The sequence below is a fragment of the Sebastes fasciatus genome, chromosome 18 (genome assembly GCF_043250625.1).
Source record: "Sebastes fasciatus isolate fSebFas1 chromosome 18, fSebFas1.pri, whole genome shotgun sequence".
Taxonomy (NCBI): Eukaryota; Metazoa; Chordata; class Actinopteri; order Perciformes; family Sebastidae; genus Sebastes; species Sebastes fasciatus.
In genome coordinates, this window is record NC_133812.1 from 20,207,632 (window position 1) to 20,231,032 (window position 23,401).

The 23,401-nt window shown below is 38.9% G+C and overlaps 1 protein-coding gene across 1 annotated transcript; it reads right to left on the reverse strand.

The window, feature by feature from the left end:
* Nucleotide 1: 1 nt before the first annotated feature.
* plg (plasminogen) lies at nucleotides 2–11,930 on the reverse strand. The gene is made up of 19 exons (XM_074616483.1): nucleotides 11,795–11,930; nucleotides 9,017–9,152; nucleotides 8,814–8,920; nucleotides 8,284–8,398; nucleotides 8,058–8,197; nucleotides 7,731–7,851; nucleotides 7,156–7,274; nucleotides 6,813–6,975; nucleotides 6,605–6,729; nucleotides 5,344–5,503; nucleotides 5,026–5,213; nucleotides 4,783–4,931; nucleotides 4,336–4,429; nucleotides 4,104–4,218; nucleotides 2,575–2,649; nucleotides 2,340–2,480; nucleotides 1,659–1,765; nucleotides 1,281–1,426; nucleotides 2–387 (listed from the first exon to the last, which is right to left on the reverse strand). Exons 1-19 carry the CDS (start codon nucleotides 11,841–11,843, stop codon nucleotides 226–228), a joined length of 2,412 nt encoding a protein of 803 aa, XP_074472584.1. The 5' UTR covers nucleotides 11,844–11,930; the 3' UTR covers nucleotides 2–225.
* Nucleotides 11,931–23,401: the final 11,471 nt, after the last annotated feature.

The window sequence follows — 23,401 nt, forward strand, 5'->3', positions numbered from 1 at the left end:
ATTTCATTTGTGTTACGTTTTATTTTTCAGCTCTTACAGAAAACACAGCTTTACATTTCAAAAGCAGGAACATGATCTGCTCATTGTGTTTCCACCAAAGGAAACAGAACACCTGTTGACATCAGATCACACCAGGCTACAAACTTAAGTAGTCGTGTTGAAGTACACACATGTTAAAGTATCTTCAAAAAGCACAACGAACAGTCACTTCCTGACTGTTTCTTTTTAATTGGTTTTGATGGTTGTATCGATCCAGTCGACAAACTTAGAGACTCGAGCGTAGACGCCGGGCTTCATGGCGTTGGCGCATCCCAGACCCCATGATGTCACACCCTGCAGGATGTACCTGTTCTGGGAATTACACACCAGAGGGCCGCCGCTGTCACCCTGCAGGGAGAAACAATGTTTTCAGTTCACCTGCTGCCAAAACAGTCGTTGAACTACAAGTGACACAGTTATGGCACATTTGTATTCATATATATATTGTACATCATATTATTGGAACATTATTACTGATGCTTTAACACGTGAGCAGCATTTGAATGTGACAGTGGGTGGGGTTTGAAGCAAATTTTAACTACTTTTGGATAGTTTAATCTGTAGCACATTATCATATTTTATAAACTTATGTTTTGTTTGTGAAATCTTAATTTGTAAAGTTATTAGTAACTAAAGCTGTTTTGTAGTGGAGTAAAAAGTACAATATTTTCCTCTGAAATGTAGTGGAGTAGAAGTATGAAGTACCATAAAATGTTACTCAAGTAAAGTAAAAGTACTTCAAAATTGTACTTAAGTACAGTACTTGAGTAGATGTACTTAGCTATGTTCCACCAAGGAAAATAGGTTGGGAACCAGTCACATAGAACACAGGACGGTAATTAAAAGAATAGCTTCATCTTAAAGGGTAACTTTGGTATTTTTCAACCTATTTTCCAATATGTTTGTGTTTACGTGACTAATGGGGATAACACGTTTTAAAATGAGTCCAGTATTGAGGGAGAACGCTGTAACCGCCAGCCACTAAACAGGCTGCAAAGTAATCGCTCGGGGCAATTCCTCAACGTCAGTTTACGTCCGCTACAAGTGTTTGTTTTTAGGCTTAGATTGTTGTTATAAGGGTCCAACAAACAGACCGGATCAAGTGAAATCTCTTTCCAGGGAACTGAATTATTCCAAAATAATCAACAACCATATCAAAGAAGACACTGTGGCAAACACAACACTTTATAGTTTTCTAAAATCTTCATAGTTCATAGTTTTTTTGGGGGGGTGTTTCATACCTGGCAGCTGTCTGTTCCTCCTTCGATGTTTCCAGCACACATCTCGTGGTCTTTGACTCTGCCGTTCAGGTACGATGGACGATTACAGATCTTGTTCTCGATCACGGGGAAACCAGTTTCCTTCAGGACCCCTTCCCCTCCTGTACCTGCAACACACGTCCATGCAGTTATCCAGTTTTTTAGTTTCAGAATATCTATGTGTATCTTTAATTTAAAAAGCAACACATTTGATAAAATATGTTAACTTTGGCTTAAGTGCAGGATCATTTCTGATTATTTGGCTTTAAAGAGGACCTGTTATTCTCATTTTCGGGTGAATACTTGTTATTTGGGTTTCTACTAGAACATGTTTACATACTTTAACGTACTGTGACGTACCTTGAGTTTCACCCCATCCGGTAACGTAACACTCGGTTCCACTCGGAACAACGTAGTCCTTCTCTGGCAGACAAACTGGCATGACTTTGTCATTTATTAGTGCAGGGCTGAAAACACACACAAAACACCATTGGTGGAAAAAGTACTCAGATCTTCTACTAAAAAATACCAATACCACAATGTAGATATACTCTGTTACAAGTAAAAGTAATTCATTCAAAATCATACTTAAATAAAAGTAAAAAAGTATGAGCATCAAGTTATCATTCAGTGTGGCCCATTTCAGAAAAAAAAAAATTACATTATTAGATATTAATATTGATAAATTAATGTGTATATCGCTAATTTTAATTACTTCTGGGTACTTTACATATATTTAAGTAGCGCATCCCTCCCTTAATCTTTTAATAATACATTTATTTGTTGAAAACATTTTGTATTAATAATCTGAATCTGCAGAGTAACAAGTGATTTATCAAATAAATGCAGTGGAGTGAAAAGTACAATATTTGCCTCTGAACTGTAGTGGAGTCAAACTATAAATTAGCAGAAAATGGAAATACTCAAAATACTTCAAAATGTACTTAGTTACTTTCCACCACTGAGTGGCAACAGTGAGTAAAGGAAGGATAGTTGTACTAGTATTAGTAGTGGTAGTGGTAGTAGGATGAAAAGACTCACGTGCTCAGTTTGAGCAGAGCGATGTCGGCTCCGTTGGGTCCCAGGATCAGTTTCTCCAGGTTCTTGTCTTGTTTCGACGCCTCGTTGGCTCTCTCCGTGTAGATGCCCAGGAGCACCTTGTAGGCTGCAGGCCGTTTGGACCTACAGTACAAAACACATTCATAAACATACACACTCCAGTGGTTGTGTTATTACAGGATTTAGTCTTTACATGTTTTTTAATCTTCTCTCTGACCTCTCCAGGCAGTGAGCAGCAGTCAGGACCCACTGAGGGTGAATCAGAGTTCCTCCACAGAAATGAGCTCCGATGCTGGTATAGAGAGAAACACAGAAATGTAGTTAAGTAGGACAGAACAGAGATATAACATGGCCTTTGTTTTAATTAATATTTTTATTGGCATTTTGTTTTTTCATCAAGACATACACAAATGTATCACCGCCTTCACCCCATCTTCCTCTGTCCATAATCTTCACTCAAATCAAATATAAAATAAACAATAACAGCGATAATACAATTAACATAGAAATTATTTTATAAACTAAGTAAATAAATATCCTAAACGAAAAATACTTCTATTAATAATAATTAAAAAGAAAAAAAGGGAAAAGGGGACATAAATAAATAAAAAAATAATTAAATGGATATAGAGGTATAATATTACATGTAAAATGGTTAATAGGTTTTAACAATAAGTTAAAAAGCTGGTATACAATTATTTTTTTTTTACATTATCTGCTCACATCTTTCATACTAACTCGTCACCTAGTTATTTTCCCAAAAATGTAGGAATTTCCCCCATATTTTATAAAAGGTATCGGGCCTTCCTTTGATAGCAAAGGTTGATTTCTCTAAGGCAACACATTCATAGAGGAATATAATCTTTTCTTGTAATATCAGATTTTATTTCAATACTTACGGATAAAGCCCTTGAGATGTTGTTTTCAAGGGGGGTACAAAATCATGGACTTTAACAGACATTATAAGTGAAATAAAATAAGAAAACGAGTAAAATAGACTACTGTAAGATATCAGCCAGAGGCCACTGCTAATATACGGTTTCTTTATTTCTACAACTACAGAACACTAGCTGGAAAATATGATTTTCTATACACATGTTGTGCATTCATTTCAATAATGTCAATACTGTTTTCTATACATTTTCATTTCAAAACAGTAATGTAACTTAGTGTTTCTACCATTAAACAGGATGTTGGATTAACCTGTCTTTAAGCTGCGACAATTCACAAGTCAAGATGAAATATGGGCTTTATTTTGCAGATTAAATATAGTATACCACAGTCCCATTATCAACATATTGGTTATTGTTAGCCCCAGTTTGTGCCTCCCATATATTCACATATATGCAGGTCACAGAGGTAACCATCCGTTTCTCTAAAAGGCGTTATTTGAAAAACCAGAAGGTCATTTAAAAACATTTACCGCTGTTCTGAAGGTATTTCAAGAATCCTCAAAGACTCTTCAAACTATCTGGATAGAAAAAAAACAAACATCTGCTGGATAATAAAAAGGGTTTTTAACCCAAGTTGTGACTGCCAGGGTTTTTTAAACATTGGGAGTTAATTAACTTTTAGAGAAACTGATGGTTACCTCTGTGACTTGATTGTACGCTTATACATAAGAGGCACAAACTGGGGCTAGGTTATTGTTTGCGTCGATAAAAAAATTGCATCGTCTTTTATATATCTTTTTTTTGCAAATGTTGTACATCCCTTGGAATTATATTTTAGTGTAGTTGTACTCACTTGGTGCGAAGGCTGATTTGCCAGGGCCACGAGTAAGCTTTAGACACACAGCCTCCCACGATCCGACCAAAACAACGCTTCGGTTTGGTGGCTGGCGTCCCACATGACATTCCAGCTACAGAGAAAGTTCACAGTCATGAATGTTTGCACCAAATTTAATAGAAATATTTTGTGAGATAAGTCACTCTGGACACAGAGTCCACTGTCCTACACACAAATAGTGTTCACATACCACAGTCGGGGATCTGACAGTAGTCCCATTTCTTGTTCCTGTCAGTAGTGTAGCACCACGGTCCGTTCACATCGCCATCTGGGTTTCTGCATTTCTGACAGCGGAGAAAAAAATATAATGATTTACCAGCTTTTAACATTAAAGTTACTATGAAGAACTTTCATTTTGTGTTGATTTTGGCGGTCCCTGTGGACTAAAGGGGTAGAGAGGCATCAGTCTTAAATTGAGACTGTTTCGTAACCAGTTAAAAGTTCCTCAGAGTAACTTAAATGTGTTTACCTTGGAAGTGCCCAGGAGGCAAACTGGCAACTCTCCAGCTACCAGTTCACACGTTGTACATGGTAAATGCGGAGACTTTAACCGGCAACCTTCTGGTTCCCAAGCCACTTCCCTACGGACTGAGCTACTGCCACTCAAAATGGTTCACGCAGGAACGCACACACTTACATTGCCATCCAGACCCTTGGTGGGGTGAGTTTGAGGGGTGAAGCTGTTGTGTTGTTGAGGGCTCTGAGCACTCCAGGCCTGGCAGGTCACGCCCAGAAGGGTGATCGAGGTTGTACCCCGGTATGTATCTCCATTTCCAATCTTACAGTCTAACACAGCAAAAGAGAGAAACAAGTGGGTGATTAAAGGATAAAACATGCAAAATCTCTGACAAACATTCAGTTACAATGTTGAATAATCTACCTCTCTGTTGTGGGCCCTGGGTGGCGATGGAGGGGACCTGGGGAATAGAAGGTCGGGTTGGTGTTGCACCTCCTGAGGTGGGGCATTTCTCCAAGTTGCAGTACTCCCAGCGGACAGCGGGGTCTGTAGTGTAACACCAGGGAGCTCGGTCTCCATCAGGGTTCCTGCACAGATTCCTCCTGAGGTCCCTGTTGAAAGAGAAAACCTGGAACGTCAGGACAACAGGAACCAATATCCTGCAAGGTTTTGTTGTTTTACTCCCAGAATCAATAAGAACCAGTGATCTCTGTTGGCTTGTTGCTGCTATTTGATGCTCACGCTCTAGGGAAGTTCTGTGGAGTTTTTTTGTGGGTGTGAGGAATCATGGTGCTCCAGCCTTGACATCTCTTCCCACTGATGGTCTCTGATGTTACGCCACGGTAGGTCGTCCCGTCCCCCTCATAACAGTCTTCCTCCTCTGGGGGGATCACTGGCTCATCTGCAGCAAGAGGCAGGAAATCAGGCTAATTCATTGAGGCATTTTTATGTGCAGCTAATTAGGAGTTCTATAAGTCATTATTTCAATCTCAAGGCATGGGGCCAGTTGCATTAAAATTGACCTAGTCTTTGTCTTAAATATAACTTTAAATCAGACTTGATATAGACAGTTACATTTACCTGCTGCATTAAGTTTCCCTACGAGTGACTAATGTAATACTATATTGTATGTATATATATATACTGTATGTACATATATATACTGTATATATATATATATATATATATATATACTGTATGTGTATATATATACTGTATGTACATATATATATACTGTATGTACATATATATATATATATATACTGTATGTACATATATATACTGTATGTATATATATATATATATATATATATATATATATACTGTATGTGTTTGTATATATATATATATTTATTTATTAATTTAATTATATTTATACCTTTTATTTTTATTTTATTTTACTATTTTTTTAATAACAACGAAGAAGAAGAAAAAAATGGCAGATGCAGCAACGACAGCTGATGGATCTGATCTGATCTGCGGTGGAACAGCGACGTCACAGACAGTTCAGTGATACAACAACACACCAAGTATGGAAGAAAATGGTAATCCAACGGTCATTAGAACCGTTAAAAATGTTCAGAAACAAGAAAGTTATTGATAAACAGTTGAAATAGTTAACTATTTGAAATAGTTGTTGGTGTTTTAGTTAATATTTAAGCAACAGAAAGGCTTAATTAGACTAGTCTAACCTGTCTAAGGCCAAGACTATGAATGCTAAGTTTATGCAACTGGCCCCTGGTTGCTGTGTCTTCCTCTCTTCTAGTGTACCTCCATCACAACTATCATTAACATTATTGTAATTGGGTAAGAAATCAAGTTTTGCTTTGCCTAATCCTTTAACCTTTTTCCTTTCTTTCTTCAAAGTACATGAACAGATTATAGGACACTACTGAGCAGGTATATAAATCATGTTTCCTTACAACTCCTCAGTTTTGCTAAATTTTGTGAGTCAAGTGCAGCAGGTTTTGAAGTTAACATCATCATCTGATCAATGTTTTACCTGGTCCGGCTGCATCCCCACAGCTCGGCACCCTGCAGTACTCCCAGCGGGTTTCTGAGTCAGTGGTGTAACACCAGGGCATCCTTTCGTTGTCAGGGTTACGACAGTAGTTGCTATCCAGGCCTCTGACAAAAAACAGACAGTAATAATGATTAATAACCCAACGATCATCATCCTTCATTTAAGAAATACAACATTTTCCTCTTACCTGCAAGGGTAGTTATCTGGTGAGCGGTTGTGTTTCTGTGGCGTCTGGGTCGACCAGCTCTGACACGTTTTGCCGGATTCCGTCACAGCGATCGTGCCTCGGTACGCTCCACCTTCACCGGTGGCACAGGTGAGCTCTGGGACGATGGTGGGAGCCTCGGATGCTACAGAAGATGAAATGGTTTGGTTGCAGAACACACAGAAAAAAAAAAGAAGTCAAGTAGCGTCAGTGTTTTGAGCCCTGATACAAATACAACCATACACTTACATACAACCATACAGCAAAAGAAAATACAACACTAACACACTAAAAAAAATTAAAATATTGAAATAATTGGACTTACTGCAGCGGGGTATGGAGCAGAAGTCCCATCGTTTGGATGGGCTGGTGGTGAAACACCAGGGTTTGGGGTCTCCATCGGGGTTTCTGCAGTAGTTCTCCTCAAGATACTTCTCTGGGAGACTAGGGAAAGCATTAATGGAACAGTAAAATGAATTGGTAGGACAAAAAACGATGTTACGCTTCTAGAAAATGAATGTATTTAACATAAACATTTATTAAATATTATCAAATCCTGCTTGTGGTTGATTGTAGGCCTGCCCCCTCTTAATCGATTAATTGACTAATCGGTCGTTTTGGCCTTAGTCGACTAAGATTTCTTTAGTTGATTAGTCATTTTTTTTATGCTCTTTCATGCTGAATGACTTCTATGCAGCTTATGAGCACATCTCTGATAAACACAAGATAAAGTGGTGCTTTTGTATGATTCTTTGTGGAGAAATTCAGTTTTACAGATCTGTTAATTAAATCATTTAAACGATTGGTCAACAAAACTGTTTGAATGTTAGTCGACTAAGAATTTCTTTGGTCGAGGACCGCCCTACTTGATTGATGGATTGTGCTGTTTTGTGGTCTTACGCGCTGGGGATGTAGCCATGGTTGTGAGGTTTCTGGGAGTCCCAGCGTTGGCAGGTGAAACCGTTTTCTGTAGTGGAGGTTTTCCCTCTGTAGTCCTCGCCACTGCAGTGTATACACTCCTCTGTAAAGAAACAGGCACATCACACTGCTTCTCTGCTGTATTGGTCTACTGTGGAAACTTTTGAGGACAGTGCATTTTACACTTGAGAATAATCTGGACAGTCCACTAGATGGCGGACTGTGTAATAGCTGGAAATAAGGAGAATAGGATGTGATTTCTGACACAGCATTGGCATCATTGATTGACACAAAACAAATGACTTTTACCAGTGCAGCTGGGTACATTGCAGTGTTCCCAGCGGGTGTCGGGGTCGGTGGTGTAACACCAGGGTCCCCCGCTGTCTGCATCAGGGTTTCTGCAGAAGTTCGACTCCAGGTCTGCTCGTGGATGTTCGTCCGGTGTGAAGCTGCATCAGACACATTGAGGAAAAATTATAGGAAAAGATATAAAAGGATACGATGTGATATGTAAAGTAACCTGATGAATACATACTTAGGCCTGTGTGGGTATGTTGCTGCCCATCTTTGACATATCTTTCCTGTTTTTGATTTAGACTTTGTTCCTCTGTAATCTGATCCTACTCCATTTACACACTCCAGGAGGTATTCTAGACAAGACAAAAAAAAACAGTATACACCAAAGGACACTATCAGCATTGCATGTTTGATGATTCAATAAAATCAGCCTGCTAGTAAAATAATCTTATCTGGTGGACGATTCTTTGAGTGAATCATTTATGTGATCCCACTGAAGTGATGTTTCACCCCCAAAATTTGAGTCACAGTAGTGTTCAATGTGCGTCTTGTGTTTGCTTACTGTCCAAACATCACTGCTCACTCAACATAGGCTAAACATTAACTACAATGTAATGGAGGCAAAATATCATGTCAAATCTAAACTGGAGCTGTATGTAGACCTTTCAGTATGTGTCAAAATTCACAGGAGACAAAAAAAAGGATACCATAATATAATAGAACAAGACTTTGGGCTACTTATATAACTGAAAAGACAAAATGACTTGCCTTTTTTTTCATATAACGCTGCGCTGCTTCTGCGTAGGATAGACTCGGTTTTAGAGTTTGATAATGCTGTCCAACACTCTTGGTCCTTTTCAATATACATGAAAGACCTGTTAAAACAAAATAGGTGTCAGGTCGGGATGCAGACTCTTAAATGTAAAAGTTAAAATGTGATGTAAAGGTAAAAGTTAGATGTTTAAACTTACTTGCATGTGAAGGCTGTTTCAGCATCACATTTGGCGGAGCACTCAGCAACAGTGTTTGCTGGGTACTGTCTTTTGTGCAGCGAGAGCATCCATGCTCCTTCAGTTTTGGCGTAGCCGTCCACCTCAGTACCACTAACTGAAATCAGAGACAAAAATATGAATCCATTGTCAAATATACAGCACATGAAGTAAGGGATAATGCCCTACGAACTGTCCATCATCAGGAATTAATGGACGACGTGGAGATCAGAGCGTGTTGTAACGGTAGCTGTTTGGCTAGAAAGACACAACATAATATTATAATATCTCTATAACTACATTTATGATCAAACTGATACATGTTCTATTACACAGATTGGTGATGGTTATGGAAAGTTAAAGTTACATCCCCTCTCTCGTACAATTCCTCAGCCTGCGGCTGTGACTACTTCACTCAGAGCAGCTGTCAATCATGACGTCTCACCCCCTTTTACAGCATCAAATAATTAATTAAAACCATATAAATGCAGTCCATTTACCATTTACCATTGAGTAACAGCGAGAAATTGCGTCATCTAATTTGTAACAGTGTACCCGGAAAACCAGTGTTGACTCAATTACCAATATTGTGATCGCGACCTTAAACTGTACACACACAGATGTGTCATAGAAAACAACATAGTTGCAGTATATTATTTACTGTTCTCACACTGCAACTTTGAGTCTCTAACTGTATCTGGTTTTGTCATTGAATTTTAATCTAGATATTTGTGATTTAGAAAAGTAATTTATATTTAGATTAGTCATCTGGGATGGACGTTTTATCACATGCAGGTCTGTGCTCTGAAGTGCATCAGTCTGAGGGTCGTGAACTTTGAATTGTGTAAGAGGAATCATTTCACCCTGATGGCTATTCAAACCAGCACAGAAGCAGGGAAATGTGACAGTTCAAAGTTATGTTGTTGGTCTGACTTGGGTTAAACAACATGGTATGGAACACAAAACAGAATATTTGTCTATAAAGTAGACTACCATAAAAAAAATCTGAGTAAAAACAATTTTAAGAATTCATAAAACAGCTTAACACGTTGTTTCTCATTTGTTTAATTTATATAAAATGCAACAGGCTAGCCGATTCTCCCTGCTTCCAGTCTTCATGCTAAGCTAAGCTAACCATCTCCTAGCTGTAGCTGGAGACATAAGTGATATCAATGTTCTCATTTTACTCGCAGTCTTCTGCGTATTTCACAAAATGTCTAACATGTTCCCTGAAGATTTAATATCAGGCATCATATTTTTTACTATTTGGCACAAAGGTTAACATGCCAGGCCAATAGCATTCATCCTCATACATAGGTACATCATCTGCATAACAATAATGATACATCATATTTCCTTTTTTGTAGAGTCGAGTGAATGCATATCCACAAAAAAGAATAGGACTTAAGATTGAACCCTGTGGTGCACCATATATGATATTTGTCGCAAAAAAGAAATGTGAATTAGGGTGCATTGGTTTGGAGTGAATAAACTAGGCTACAGCAGTTTCATCTGAAGTTGGTGCTAGTAGTAGGCTACGCATGGCTGTAATCAGACAAGAAACACAGTAGAAGAAGTAGAGGTTGTGCACCGGAAACAAAACAAGTCGCCTTGTGCCATCTAACCATCTACGAGAGAAAAATGGAGAGAGGTCTTCAAGAATTCGTTTCATTTGGGCACGTTTTCATGTCAGCTAGTATTGGCCATGTTTCATGTTGTCCAAAGACGAAGACAAGCATTTGCGCGTCATGGGAATATCCGAGAAGACGGCGACAGCGGAAAAAGCAGATCAGTCTTGTGAGTTAAATGTTTGCTACGTCAGAATTTATGCAGTAAAGGTTTCAACACAGCTTATTCTAATGTGATTAAATACAAAATACGCATAAAATACGTGAATGGAAACACGGCTAATGACTGCTCCTCATTGTGGGTTTTATTGGGTGCCTGCCTGTTCTTAAATAGTCATAAAATATCCTTTGCTAATGGACAGATCAGTTCAATTACTTCATATTTAAAACTGAAAAGAACTGCAATCTTCAGAGCTGTTGACAGTTGAAAGGATCTGTGGGCAAACTACTCTAATATATCCCCTTTAGAGACTTGGTAGGAACTACATCAAATTAATTAGTGTGATCTGATAATTGTATTATGATTGTATACATTATGTCCATGTAGATGGAATAATCTGGTGCCACTGTTGTCCAATCGGTATCTATTATTGTAATTGGGTTAGTTCTCAAATTCCATTTAATGCCATTTAAACTAAACCACATTTATCTGAAATTGTCAGGAAAATTCAAATTTATTGTGACATTGATGGTTTGATATGACCTGTTCATATCCCATTTCAACCCTGGACTTTCAGACATTTAATGTGATTCAAACAGAATCAGATCAACTCTGGGTTCACATAGAAGACAGAAATTTGCATTTCTGTCACTCCTTTAGATTCATTTTAATCTGTCTCTGCTTCCCATCGTTTGCCTCTCAACTGTTTTAACTATAGTGTGAACACATCAAACTGAACAAATTATGTTTTATGTGCATCCAGATGTGTTTCTTTATACATCCTGGCTTGATTGAATGATGCAAATAGTATTAAGAAGAACATATATAATCAGTTTGGAGAGGGTTGTCCAGATGAGGTACTCTCACAGTGAAGCAAAGTATTGTCTTTCTTACTTTTTTTATATATTTTATGGCATTAAATCATTGTAGAACCATTCATATTTATCATTCAAAGATGTCATTATATCTTACCAGTGCAGGTCAGTGCTCCAAGGAGGAAAGCTAGTTTGTACAGGTCCATGGTGAGGCCCTTATACTAGCAGCTCATAGTCGACGAAGTCCACCGAGGTATCTCCTGGTATGTTATTGGGCTCCTCATATCCTGAAGATAAATAGGACAGCTGACTCATTAGTTAATCATTGGCCCGACAAGGACGGCAAAAAGAGGGCAACAGGTCAAAAACCTTGTTTATGGGAGATTTTGGAACATTAAATGTTGCATCGTTTCATCCTCTCCGTTATATTTGAATCAGTTTGATTCTTACCTTGTGTGCCGTTATGAAACACCATCAGTTAGAGAGTAGAGAAAGATGCACCATAGGCTTCTTGAGCTAAATCTGTTGCTTTTCTGCAGCTACAACACGTTTTAGGAGACAGCTCATGAGCTTTGACCTCTTTTGATATCATGTGACCTTCTGCATCTTATCAACATGCCAAATATTTCTCCACTTCACTGGACTTTGCGTCCATCCTGAGCACGCTTGTATGTCCTGTGTAAAACTTTAAGTGTTTGTACGTTCTTTAATGGTAATGCATGTGTATTTGTTATAATGTTATACCGACTTGATTCTCATTGTACTGGTGAATACCATGTAGATCAAATTTGCATCCATCCTGAGCATGCAATATTAGCTATCTCGGCACAATTGTTTAGTATCTATGGGATCAAATAACATAATCATGATCCCATAGGCATCCAGGAATTGAGCGAAACTAAGCAAGTAAATTAACGGGGGTTGAGGGAGCACCTTTTTCCAAGCGTGCACTGAGGGGAGGCCTTCCAGTCTCAGACTTTGAAAACCTCTGATCTAGATCAAATGAGATCAATATATGTAGTTAATCTTCAGCTAAAAGGGACCAATGTCCTCAACTGCAAACATGTGATTACAAAACAACCTACTTTAGACTGTTCAGTGTGTGTTAGGGACAAGTAACTACTGCTCAATTCTGGAAATTTGTGCCACTGTTTTTCTAAATACTGGAATTTTATGGCCATTTTCAGTCAAATGTTTTGTTTAAGTTAATGAGAGCTTTCTGTGTATATTAGCTCCTCAGGGAGGCTCTTTGATTGATTTTTCTGCATAATGAGAACTCTTTATGTTGATACTTCAAGTACATTTTTGCTGATAATTGTTATTGTACTTTTTTATTTATTTAGGTTGAATGCAGGACATTCCCATGAAATGGACTATGTCCGCTTTTTGGTATTCATATTTCTACTCAAGAAAAGTAGCTGGATACTTTTTCTACCAAGAGAGATTAAAAACTAGAAGGGCATTCGGAGAGCACAGACCTCCACCAAGACTGTTTTTATAAGTGAAAAATAATGCCTGTATCCGCCTCGGGACAATTTAATGGGTTCTTCCTTGGCCCGTGCTGCACCCTTCCACCATTTCACGAAAATCCATCCAGTAGTTTTTCCGTAATCCTGCTGACAAATAGACAAATAAACCAACAAACCAAATGGAAATGCCTGTATCTGCCTTGGGACAATTTAATGGGTTCTTCCTTGGCCCATGCTGCACCCTTCCACCATTTCACGAAAATCCATCCAGTAGTTTTTCCGTAATCCTGCTGACAAATAGACAAATAAACCAACAAACCAAATCGAAAACATAATTACAAACATGACCAAGCAATGTAAAATATAGGGTACAATCCCAGCTACTTAATAAAATCAATTCTACAAAAGTAAGTCTATAAATTCAAGACTTGAGTGATGATAACATGTAAGCCATTCCAGATGTTGGGGCACTGCCTGGTTAGCTTTTGGTCTTCAATCTACATCTGGTGATTACCTTTCATTTAGAAATCATGAACACTGTTGTCACTGGTATCAAACCCATGTTTATTATGCTCCACATATAGTGTGTGCACAGTTATGCAATAAAAATTAAATCAGCAACAACTGCAGTGTTTCCCCTTTCTCTCTGTCCTTTTTCAAGTGTCTGTTATCAAAGAAGGGTGTTTACAAATCCTACCTGAAGTGTTCTTACAACACTTGGGAGTATTTATCCCCTTTTTCCCCCCTTTTATTTATTCTATCTTTAGTTTCATTGTATATAAATGCTTTCCTTTCTTCTAAAGGAAATCTATCAGCCTCATACATACACAATCTTCTACAAAATGCTCCTCTCCACCACACCAATACATGAGTTTCTGCATTATATCGACCCCTATCTTGCACTTAAGCCCATTCCTCTCTCAAGAGTGAGACAAGCACCACATTACAAAGACTCAATCTATGTTCTAACTCTTGTTTATCTCAACCTATGTCATACCTAGTAATGTAATGCAGAGAGTGCTATTGATGAGGGACACCTTATTGTTACTGCATGTCTAAAGAAAGTGAGGAAAAATGGATGAGCTGTTAGAGTCAATAGCGTCAAGGATGGTAAGTATAATAGAGCTTTTGATATCCACCATTACAATAAACTGTTCAGTGTTGGATGATTTGTGCTCAATAGGCCACAGTAATGAATGGCTGTCATATTGTGCAACATCGTACAATTTAATGGGTCAGAGGGTTCAAGGGACTCAGGAGTACCTCTACAATTCTCAATAGGGATGCACCGATACCGATACCAGTATCAGGTATCGGATCCGATACTGTGCTCATGTACTCATACTCGTACTCGCAAAACGGCTCCGATACAACGGCACCGATACCACTTTACAGCAGCGCGACATTAACCTCTCGTCACCTTTTTTCAGGTCCTCAAGCTCCACCTCCCTGATGGTGTGGGCGAGACGGGCCCGTCTTGGTTTTTTGCAACCAGAAGTGACACAAGAGGGTGGAGCTAAGCACAACCGAACACTGAATAAGACATTTTTAGGCGACCAAAAAGGTTAGAATTAACTTTCATGAACTGAAAACATACTGTGAAAGGGTTAAAGTTCTAAGACGAAAATGGGGACAACTCCCAGACTGGATAATCACAAGGTAGCCACGCCCTAAAGCATCCCATGCTTTATGGTCTATTTGACTCTAAATGGGACCATAATTTACTAAATGAACATCATGCTGTATTGAAGAAGACTTGAAACTAGAGATTGAGACGATAAACTCATGTTTACAATGTTTACTGAGGTAATAAATCAAGTGAGAAGTAGGCTCATTTTCTCATAGACTTCTATACAATCAGACTTCTTTTTGCAACCAGAGGAGTCGCCCCCTGCTGGCTATTAGAAAGAATGCAAGTTTAAGGCACTTCAGCATTGGCTTCACTTTTCAGACCCGGAGGTTGCTGACTGATTTACACTGAAAATTCCCAGCATATCTCATACATTTATCAATGGCTCTTGGCACAGATGAGAAAGGGTTATACAAAGGACTATAAACTATAGTTTTTATATTCTAAAAGAATATTTTACCTTAAAGGCAGGGCAAAAGGAGACACAAAACAGGGATTTTTCAGTGTGAATAAAACAGAATATGCCCAGCCAAACTTTTTTGGCATATGGTAGATAGTGACATACATAGCAAAGCTAATTTTACAAAATAAATGTATTTAGATCTACAGTATTTGTGTGTGAATCCACTTGCTTGAATCTGTGGCTCCACCAAAATTGGTCTGCAAATGTAGCTTTTGTTCAAAAGGGTCTTTAAACTCTGATTAGACAATTTTACTGAATGTAGAATCCTTCAAATGTACTTTTAACAGACTCTTCAGTTTAAATAACATTTTAAGGTAATTATTTCATTTCCTTGTCTAAGCAAAAGCAGACGGATGTTCTGAGAAATAATCGTTAATTTTGTTCTGTAATGCTCCCACTTACAGCGGTAATAACACATCTTATTGTTTCACTGAGAGACTCGGTGTATTGGTTTTGTTCTATGTTATTGCAAGTTGAAGGTCAGTCTGCTCCATAAAGTGGGACCACAACAATACTTCACGCAGGAGATGGCGAGCGAGAGGTGTGGGCTCTGTGGCGTCCAAGGTTCGCTGCTCAATCAATATCCCACTGTCAGACCTCAATTCAGGGATGTCCCTCTCTCCTTAAAAACAGGGACGAAAGGCTGCTTTCTTTTGTGTTATCAAAAGATTTTTTTTTCTTAATTCATGTACACAATATTACAGCTGGATGTGTTGAAATGTCTTTTACTCTTTTTTTACTCTTTTACCTTCTATAACTGTTGGTTTTATGGTGGTTTGTGTAATTATGCTGCTATTTTGGCCATAATTCCCTTGAAAACCACATTTCGATTTCTGGAATTTTTAAAGAAAGGTCAAACAAAAACTCAACATGCACTCAATGTATTATTAGTTGTAGCTATACAGACTGCAGATTGACAAGATTAACTGGTGACTACGTATAAATACTGTACTTTACAAAGTTTTATTCATCAGAGGAATGAAGAATATTTTTTTAAAGTCCTTGCTTTTTTTTCTCTTCTGTCCTGCTTATTGGCACAGATGGAAAATAAAAAAATCAGTCAGTTTATATCGGGAAAACCCTGTGGAAGAGTGGAAAATAAGTAAACCTTGAAACCTTTCTATTTTAAAAAGAAGTGGAATAATAACAGAAACAAATCTTTTAAATTCAAGGCCACCAAATGTCCTCTGAAGTCTGCATTACTGCAATTGAGAACTGCCATGTCTCAAGTGAACTCTGTCTCAACTACTGTAACAAAATGTAAGAGAACTTTATGATTGAGTTCGGCCCTGACCACACAGAGACGCGCCGCTAGAAACATGTCCCCCGCAAAACCATTGTTTTCCTATGGTACGGAGCGTCCGCCTTGCTCTCCTCTCTGGTGTCGTGTTTTTCTAGCGGTTTTTAGATGCGCATAAAAGTAAAAATATTCTCAACTTTTCAGCGCTAGACGCGGAGTCGCACCGCTCGTCAATGTCACATTGGCCCAGGCAGCCAATCAAATCAAGTAAGAGGCGGGCTTGACTACTCCACCACTTCCTTCCGCCTGTTTGAATACCGGTAGATGTGGCGATAGAGTGGCTAGCTAGAGCTTCGAAGCTTTGACCGTTGCCATGGTATTTTGCTCCCAAATCATAATTCGAATGCTTCGTTTTAAAAAAAAAATTTTTTAAATTGTTTGCATATACGTAAGTATATATAACACATCACAAATGGCAATAAAAAAACATGTGAAAATCGTCACTAACGTAACTTACAAAACAAAACACCAGTCAACAACGGCCTGGTTAAAGGTCCAGTGTTTGTCGAACCCATCCACCTCCCCACCTGCCCACCATACGTGGTTTTTCTCGTTTTTTATTAGGGCTGTCAAAGTTAACGCGATAATAACAATAAACGCAGCTTGCGATTTTACTTGGTTGTAGCGGGCTCAGTTTTAAAGCTACAGTGAAGATAAACCTAAGGAATCCATTGGTACCAACTGTGTCATACTATCTTGTCGTTATGGCGTTTTGGTGAGGAGAAACTGTCATGGCCATTGTCAAAGGGGTCCCTTGAGCTGAAAATGGGTTCTATGGGTACCCACGAGTCTCCCCTTTACAGACATGCCAACTTTATGAGAATCACATGCAGTTTTGGGGCAAGTCATAGTCAAGTCAGCACACTGACACACTGACAGCTGTTGCTGCCTGTTGGGCTGCAGTTTGCCATGTTATGATTTGAGCATATTTTTTATGCTAAATGCAGTATCTGTGAGGGTTTCTCCCTTTTAAGGTACATTTTGAATAGATAAAAAATGTGAGATTAATCGCAATTAAATATTTGAATCCACTGACAGCCCTACTTTTTATACGTCACTAAATCTTACCATAGCATTTATACGTGGATGTGTTAACATTGCAGTCAGTACAGGATACATGGCGTACAAATGACGAGCGGAAATCAAGAAAAGCATACTTATTGCACGCTAAATGCCTTGCGCATTATCGTGGCATTTAAACGTCTTTTTGTTGGTTGGTAGGGCTGGTAACATTATTATACTGGAATCATGAAATCATATTGTTAAAACTAATAAAAACATTAATTTTCAAACATGATCGACGTATTCGTACGTTTTTTGTTTCTCTCGGAAATATCTGTTTTGTGTCGGACTGTTATCAAATTGACAAATGTATTTCTTAATCTGCTTTTGTTTTACTTATTTGCAGTTTTTTTCTGTGTGATCCCTATGTGTTGTCAAAGTGTTGATGATCTTCATTTATCTTTATCCATCTTAATTCGCTTACGTTTTCTTAAGTTGCAGTGTGATGGCCACATAATCACTTTGACTCTTTCTTCTGACCAACAAACCAATCAAACCCCAGAAACATGTCATGGTCATTTTGTATAATGGACAAGAAAAAGCTCATTTATTTCTCCTTTAGAATGTCAGCTCTTTGTGTGTTTTCAATTACAGACTCGTCGGACAGAAGGTCCCGGCAGATGGACGCAGAATGATGGTACATTAGAGCCGACTAAGGAAAGTCGTGCAACACGTTTCTTAAAACATTGTTCCTTAAATTGAATGCATTTTTCCTTTGATTAAAGCATTGCTTAAGTGACTTGCCCTTGACTGGACCATTGTACAGCGACTGTGGTTTTGAGGGATGTGTGATTAAACACATGCCTCTAAAACTACACACAGTACAGGTATTTTATCCTCTGTGTAGCCATGGATTTTTACCACTGTTGCACATGGACGTGAAAAATGGAGTGAAACCTTGCTTTCAACCCTCCACCATGCCACATCTGGTTCTTGTCTTCACTGCTTTGTTGGCTGTATAAAAAAAATGAAATTAATAAATGAAAATGCTCAGCAGGTTAGCATCATTGTGTCAAACATGCTCTTGTTTTTACCAGATAAAAGAGGCACCCCTTAGTTCTCTTGACTGAGAAGGATAATATTTTCTTTTTGAGTGAGTGCTTGTTATAGAAACCTCTTTGTCCACCTTCGTCAGTGATTTGGACGTCATGTCAGAGAAACGAGATAAACTAGCAGTTCAAAGGGAGCACATTAGTTTAAACTGCGATTTTAATCAAGGCAAGTGTATTTGTATAACACCTTTCAACAACAAGGCTTTACATAAGACAAAGACATTAGGAAATATGTAAAAGAAACACAAGACAATACAAAAAAAATACTCATGAATGGAATTTTAAAAAGAGTGAAACAAAAAAAGAAGCTAATTAAAATGAGACAAATCAAGTAATTTTAGCTACAGTGCGGTGCAACTTAGTTTTGACTCTGGGGTCACAGACACGAACCAGATCATCTGAGAGGAGCAGCAGATCAGAAATGTATTTTAACCCTAAACCGTTCAGTGCTTTATAAACCAATTTTAAAATCAATTCTTGAAGCCAGCACACAGATCTAAGAACTGGACCGATATGGTCTGTCATGGTCTTAGTGAGGACTCTAGCAGCACCGTTATGAATCAGATGCAGCCAGCGTCTGCATAATTATGGTTAGGGTCGGGTATTGTTTAAAAAAACTACAATACCAGTACCCTTAAAGTGATCTTCTCATCATGCATATACATCCTTCATCCTGTTAACATTCAGTTTTCCCATCTGAAATACAGTCATCAACTCATTTACAAATTTAATTTACATTACTATTGTATATTTATTTATGTTTATATTTTTTTCAACTGCACTATTTTATACCAATAGAGTACCTAATTCGATACGCATCATGTGAATGGAAGCTGTGTGTGTGACTCACTGGCTAGCTAATCACAGCCGCACTGCACAGTGTTCATACAGCAGTTACTGCTAATAACGCCATCCCCCGACCTTTGGTGACCACGTTGTTATGGAAGCATAACAGCCACCCTCCAATTCGTTTGACTGGAGAGGTTTTGATATTACTTGGTACTGGGTTGTTTCAGTTGATACCTTAAAGGTATCTAGTACCGATACCCAGCCCTCATAATGGTAAGATATTTTGTAGTTTTCCATAATCTCCCTTAGTAGTAGCATGTACTGTAGATGTTGAACAGAAGAGGCCTGAGAATGGGGCCTTGAGGAACGCCACTTCATTTTTGTACGCTCCGATGTGTAAATACCAATCAGCCGTGTAGAATGCAGCACTGAGATCTAAGAATACCACGACTGAAGCTTTTCCACTGTCTGTGTTGCTGCTTCATGTCTTCTGTTGTTTCAGGACGAGCACAATGCATCTCGCTATAGACGAGCACATATACGGTGCTCGCACAAATATGCACACGTGCACACACAGAGTCCAGTGTACAGAGTCCAGCTGTCTCTGTCTCCGCCATTGCTGTAAGAGAATACCCCCGGCCAGCGCTCTAACCCACTCCATCAATCTCTCTCTGTTTGACAGAAACTATGCCCACCTGTTCTCCCACAGTCCACACGCAGAGACTCAGAGGCTGAAGCTCAACGCGCTACTTCAGGCTTCAGGTTTGGGTTGATGGAGACAGAAGGTCAGTGTACTGTGTTCACCACCTACATGGCAATTAACTGTCATAATGTCTTCAGTGATTAAAGCATTGACTGCCGGGTTTCAGGTCTTTTTTTGACTGTTTTAAGATGCTGTGATTATCTGTAGACTTTAATACAGTAAAGTACTGCAAATGTACATGGGTTTTCCAATTTGGATAATACTTTTTACTACTTTGTACTACTCCTTCACTACATATCTGGAGGACAATATTTTACTACTCTACATCTGACAGCTGTTACTTTAGATTTTCAGTAAATTTATAATTAGGATAATAAATACTTTACATTTAATATGAGATTAAAGGAACAGTATGTAGCATTTAGGGGGCTCTTTTGGTAGAAATGGAATATAATATTAATAAGTATGTTTTCTTTAGTGTATAACATCCTGAAAATAAGAGGCGTTGTGTTTTCGTTACCTTAGTATGGGCCGTTTATATCTACATAGGGAGTGGGTCCTCTTCATGGACAGACCAAACACATCTGGCTGATAAAACCGAAACTAGTGCGCCTTAAAAATCTCCACACACAGCATTTCCACAGCTGTAGTTTCTTTAAAGATTATATGTTTTTAATTCCTAACTCAAACATTCCTTGCAGGTTGTGGGATTTGCGGGATTTGAACCAATGATCCTCTGATCTCAAACCTTTAGGCTACTGCTGCGCCCCGTCTCAGTTAAAACTACTTCAGACAAAAGAGAGACCAAATCCTTTTAAACTCCTTCTTTTACTAAACTTTTTTTCCCTTTTCTTCTTCTCGTGGCCATAGATCACCTGTCCAACCAGATTTGCCCGTCTTCACACCTCACCGATCACTCTTCATCCCCTCCTCTTTCCCCTCTCCTCCTTTTCTCTACCTGTTTGGTCCTCAGCTCCATCAAGGACACACACACACACACACACACACGCACACGCACGCACACGCACACGCACACACACACACACACACACACACACACACACACACACACACACCTGAGGCCCCATGGTGGTGCTTGCTAATGCTTTTGGGACTCAGGCAGGAAATGGTGTGGTGTTGGGGGGGAGGGTTATGGAGGAAGGGGGTTCAAGGTGGGTTTCCTCTCAGGTTACCTGTCCAGGTAAGTCTGTGTTTGTTTAGTGTTACCTCCCAGTAGTCCGGAGGTCCAGGCTGAGACAAGGAGAGCTCTCTGTTCAAGTGTGTGCGTGGTGTTATTGTGCGGGGCACTGTTGACGTTTGAAAGAGGTGATACTTAATCCGACTATTGTGGGACTCTGCAGATCCTCCCCTCACAGCCGCAGTGTGCCTTGTATCTGATATATCCTCGCAGCTCAGAAAATAACCTGGCAGTCAGGCGACGCAGCAGACATGACGTCTGTGTCCTTAAAAATAAAAGAATAGCAATTGATGGGATCTATGGTCTGTGTTGGCAGAGGATCAGGCGAGGCCGAGCTTTCACTGCCTCTGAGAAATATAGAGACAGCTGAGCTGGGAGACGACTGGCTGGTTTCATGTCTTAAACACGAATGACCCTCTCTAGAGCCATTTGTTGTAAGAGTAGCGTAGATCATTTGGAGCAGGGCCAATGTGTAGAGTGTGTGTGTGTGTGTGTACAAGGGAAGTGAGTGGTGAAGTAAGAGAGAGAGAGGGCGAAGGCTGCAGCGAGTAACGTTATTGACAAGCAGGAAAAGTTAACAGAGTTTGGTTTGTCCGTTCTGGGCTACTGTAGAAACATGGTGGTGCAACATGGCGAACTCCGTGGAGAGGACCCGCTCCCTAGATAGATATAATTGGCTCATTCTAAGGTAGCGAAAACACAACTATTCTTAGTTTCAGGTTATTATACACTTAAGAAAACATACTTATCAATATCATATTCCATTTCTGCCAATAGATCCCCCTAATTGTTACACACTGGTGCTGTTACAGTTTCCACTTCTCCTCCAGTTGAGATCGATGGAAATCAAGCATGCGTGATGTAAACAAACCTCAATAAAAGTCAGTCAGTGTGTGTTCAGCACCAGGGTTTGTTTTACCTCACAGCTGACAGTTCTGGCAGTCAGAGCCTGGATAACAAGAACCACAGCTGTGTTTCCACTCGACTCCGTCCCCTCCACTTAAACGGAGAACACATTCGGTTGTTTCATTGTGGGCTCGTGACAAGTAGATAAACCTTTTTAAATGATTTTTTAATGCAGCACATCACTGCGTTTGTTGATGCAAGGTGTTTGTTTTGTCATCTGACATTCTGAGAGTGAAAAAGACAAACTGAATGTCATTGACATTTGGTCAGCTTTGCTCCATAATGGCATTCCATCATGCACACAATGAAAACATATGAATGCTGGTGTTGGACTGATGCATTGGATGTTTGAAGGCTGATATTTCTTTTGATTAAAGCTGCTGATGGATGAAGTTTTGCAGTTTTTAGAGGAGTGTTTTCTCCAGAAATTCCGTTTTTGTTTGGAAAAACTCTGAAACTGTAATCAACTGAAACTTTGTATAGATTATTAAAAAGTGTGTAAGATTAGTAATAACTCCACCTACACCACCGTAGTATTTATTTATACAGTAATATATAATACAATTTTATTTAATGTTAAATACATTTATATAAATACAATAACATACAAATACATATAAATACATAACCAAAGCAAATTCCTATTGTATACCTCTTACACCTGGCAATAAACATGATTCTGATTCTGATTCTGATTCTGATTCTAATTCAGATTTTGTGACTATTATGAACTGCCGTGAGACTTTGTTGTGCATTTGTTGGTGCACCTATACAGTAGAGGAAAATAAATAGTGAAGATGTGAGGAAACAGGCTATTTTACGCGTGCCAACAACAACATCAACAGGCATGACTACAAGGAAAGATTGCTTGAACAAAAAAATCCTGTGTCGTGCATGGTATTACGTCATTTACCGTGTCACTTCTTGTGTGTTTTTGTGACGAAACGTAGTTTGCCGACCAGACCTACTCATCGGGGATTCCTCACGGTGAAAGATCTTGTAATGCGTGATCCCGTCGCTGGTCATGTAGTATGAAAACCACAACGACTTTTAGGACTCCCGATTACAAGACAACAAGTTATGTGAACAGTACTGCGATCTGACGACATTAAAAGTCTTGTAGTGTGAACTTGGCTGAAATCTATTACTTAATGACTGATAATTCAGCTGTCTTGCAACTTTAAGACAAAAA

Bases quoted from the DNA above. Each gene is read 5' to 3' on its own strand.
- plg (XM_074616483.1), bottom strand. From the start codon at position 11,843: ATGGACCTGTACAAACTAGCTTTCCTCCTTGGAGCACTGACCTGCACT. The intron at 8,399-8,813 runs GCAAGTCATTTT...TGTCTTGTCTAG, and splicing joins AGCGTTATATGAAAAAAAAG to AATACCTCCTGGAGTGTGTA. The intron at 6,976-7,155 runs GTAAGTCCAATT...CATCTTCTGTAG, and splicing joins CTGCTCCATACCCCGCTGCA to CATCCGAGGCTCCCACCATC.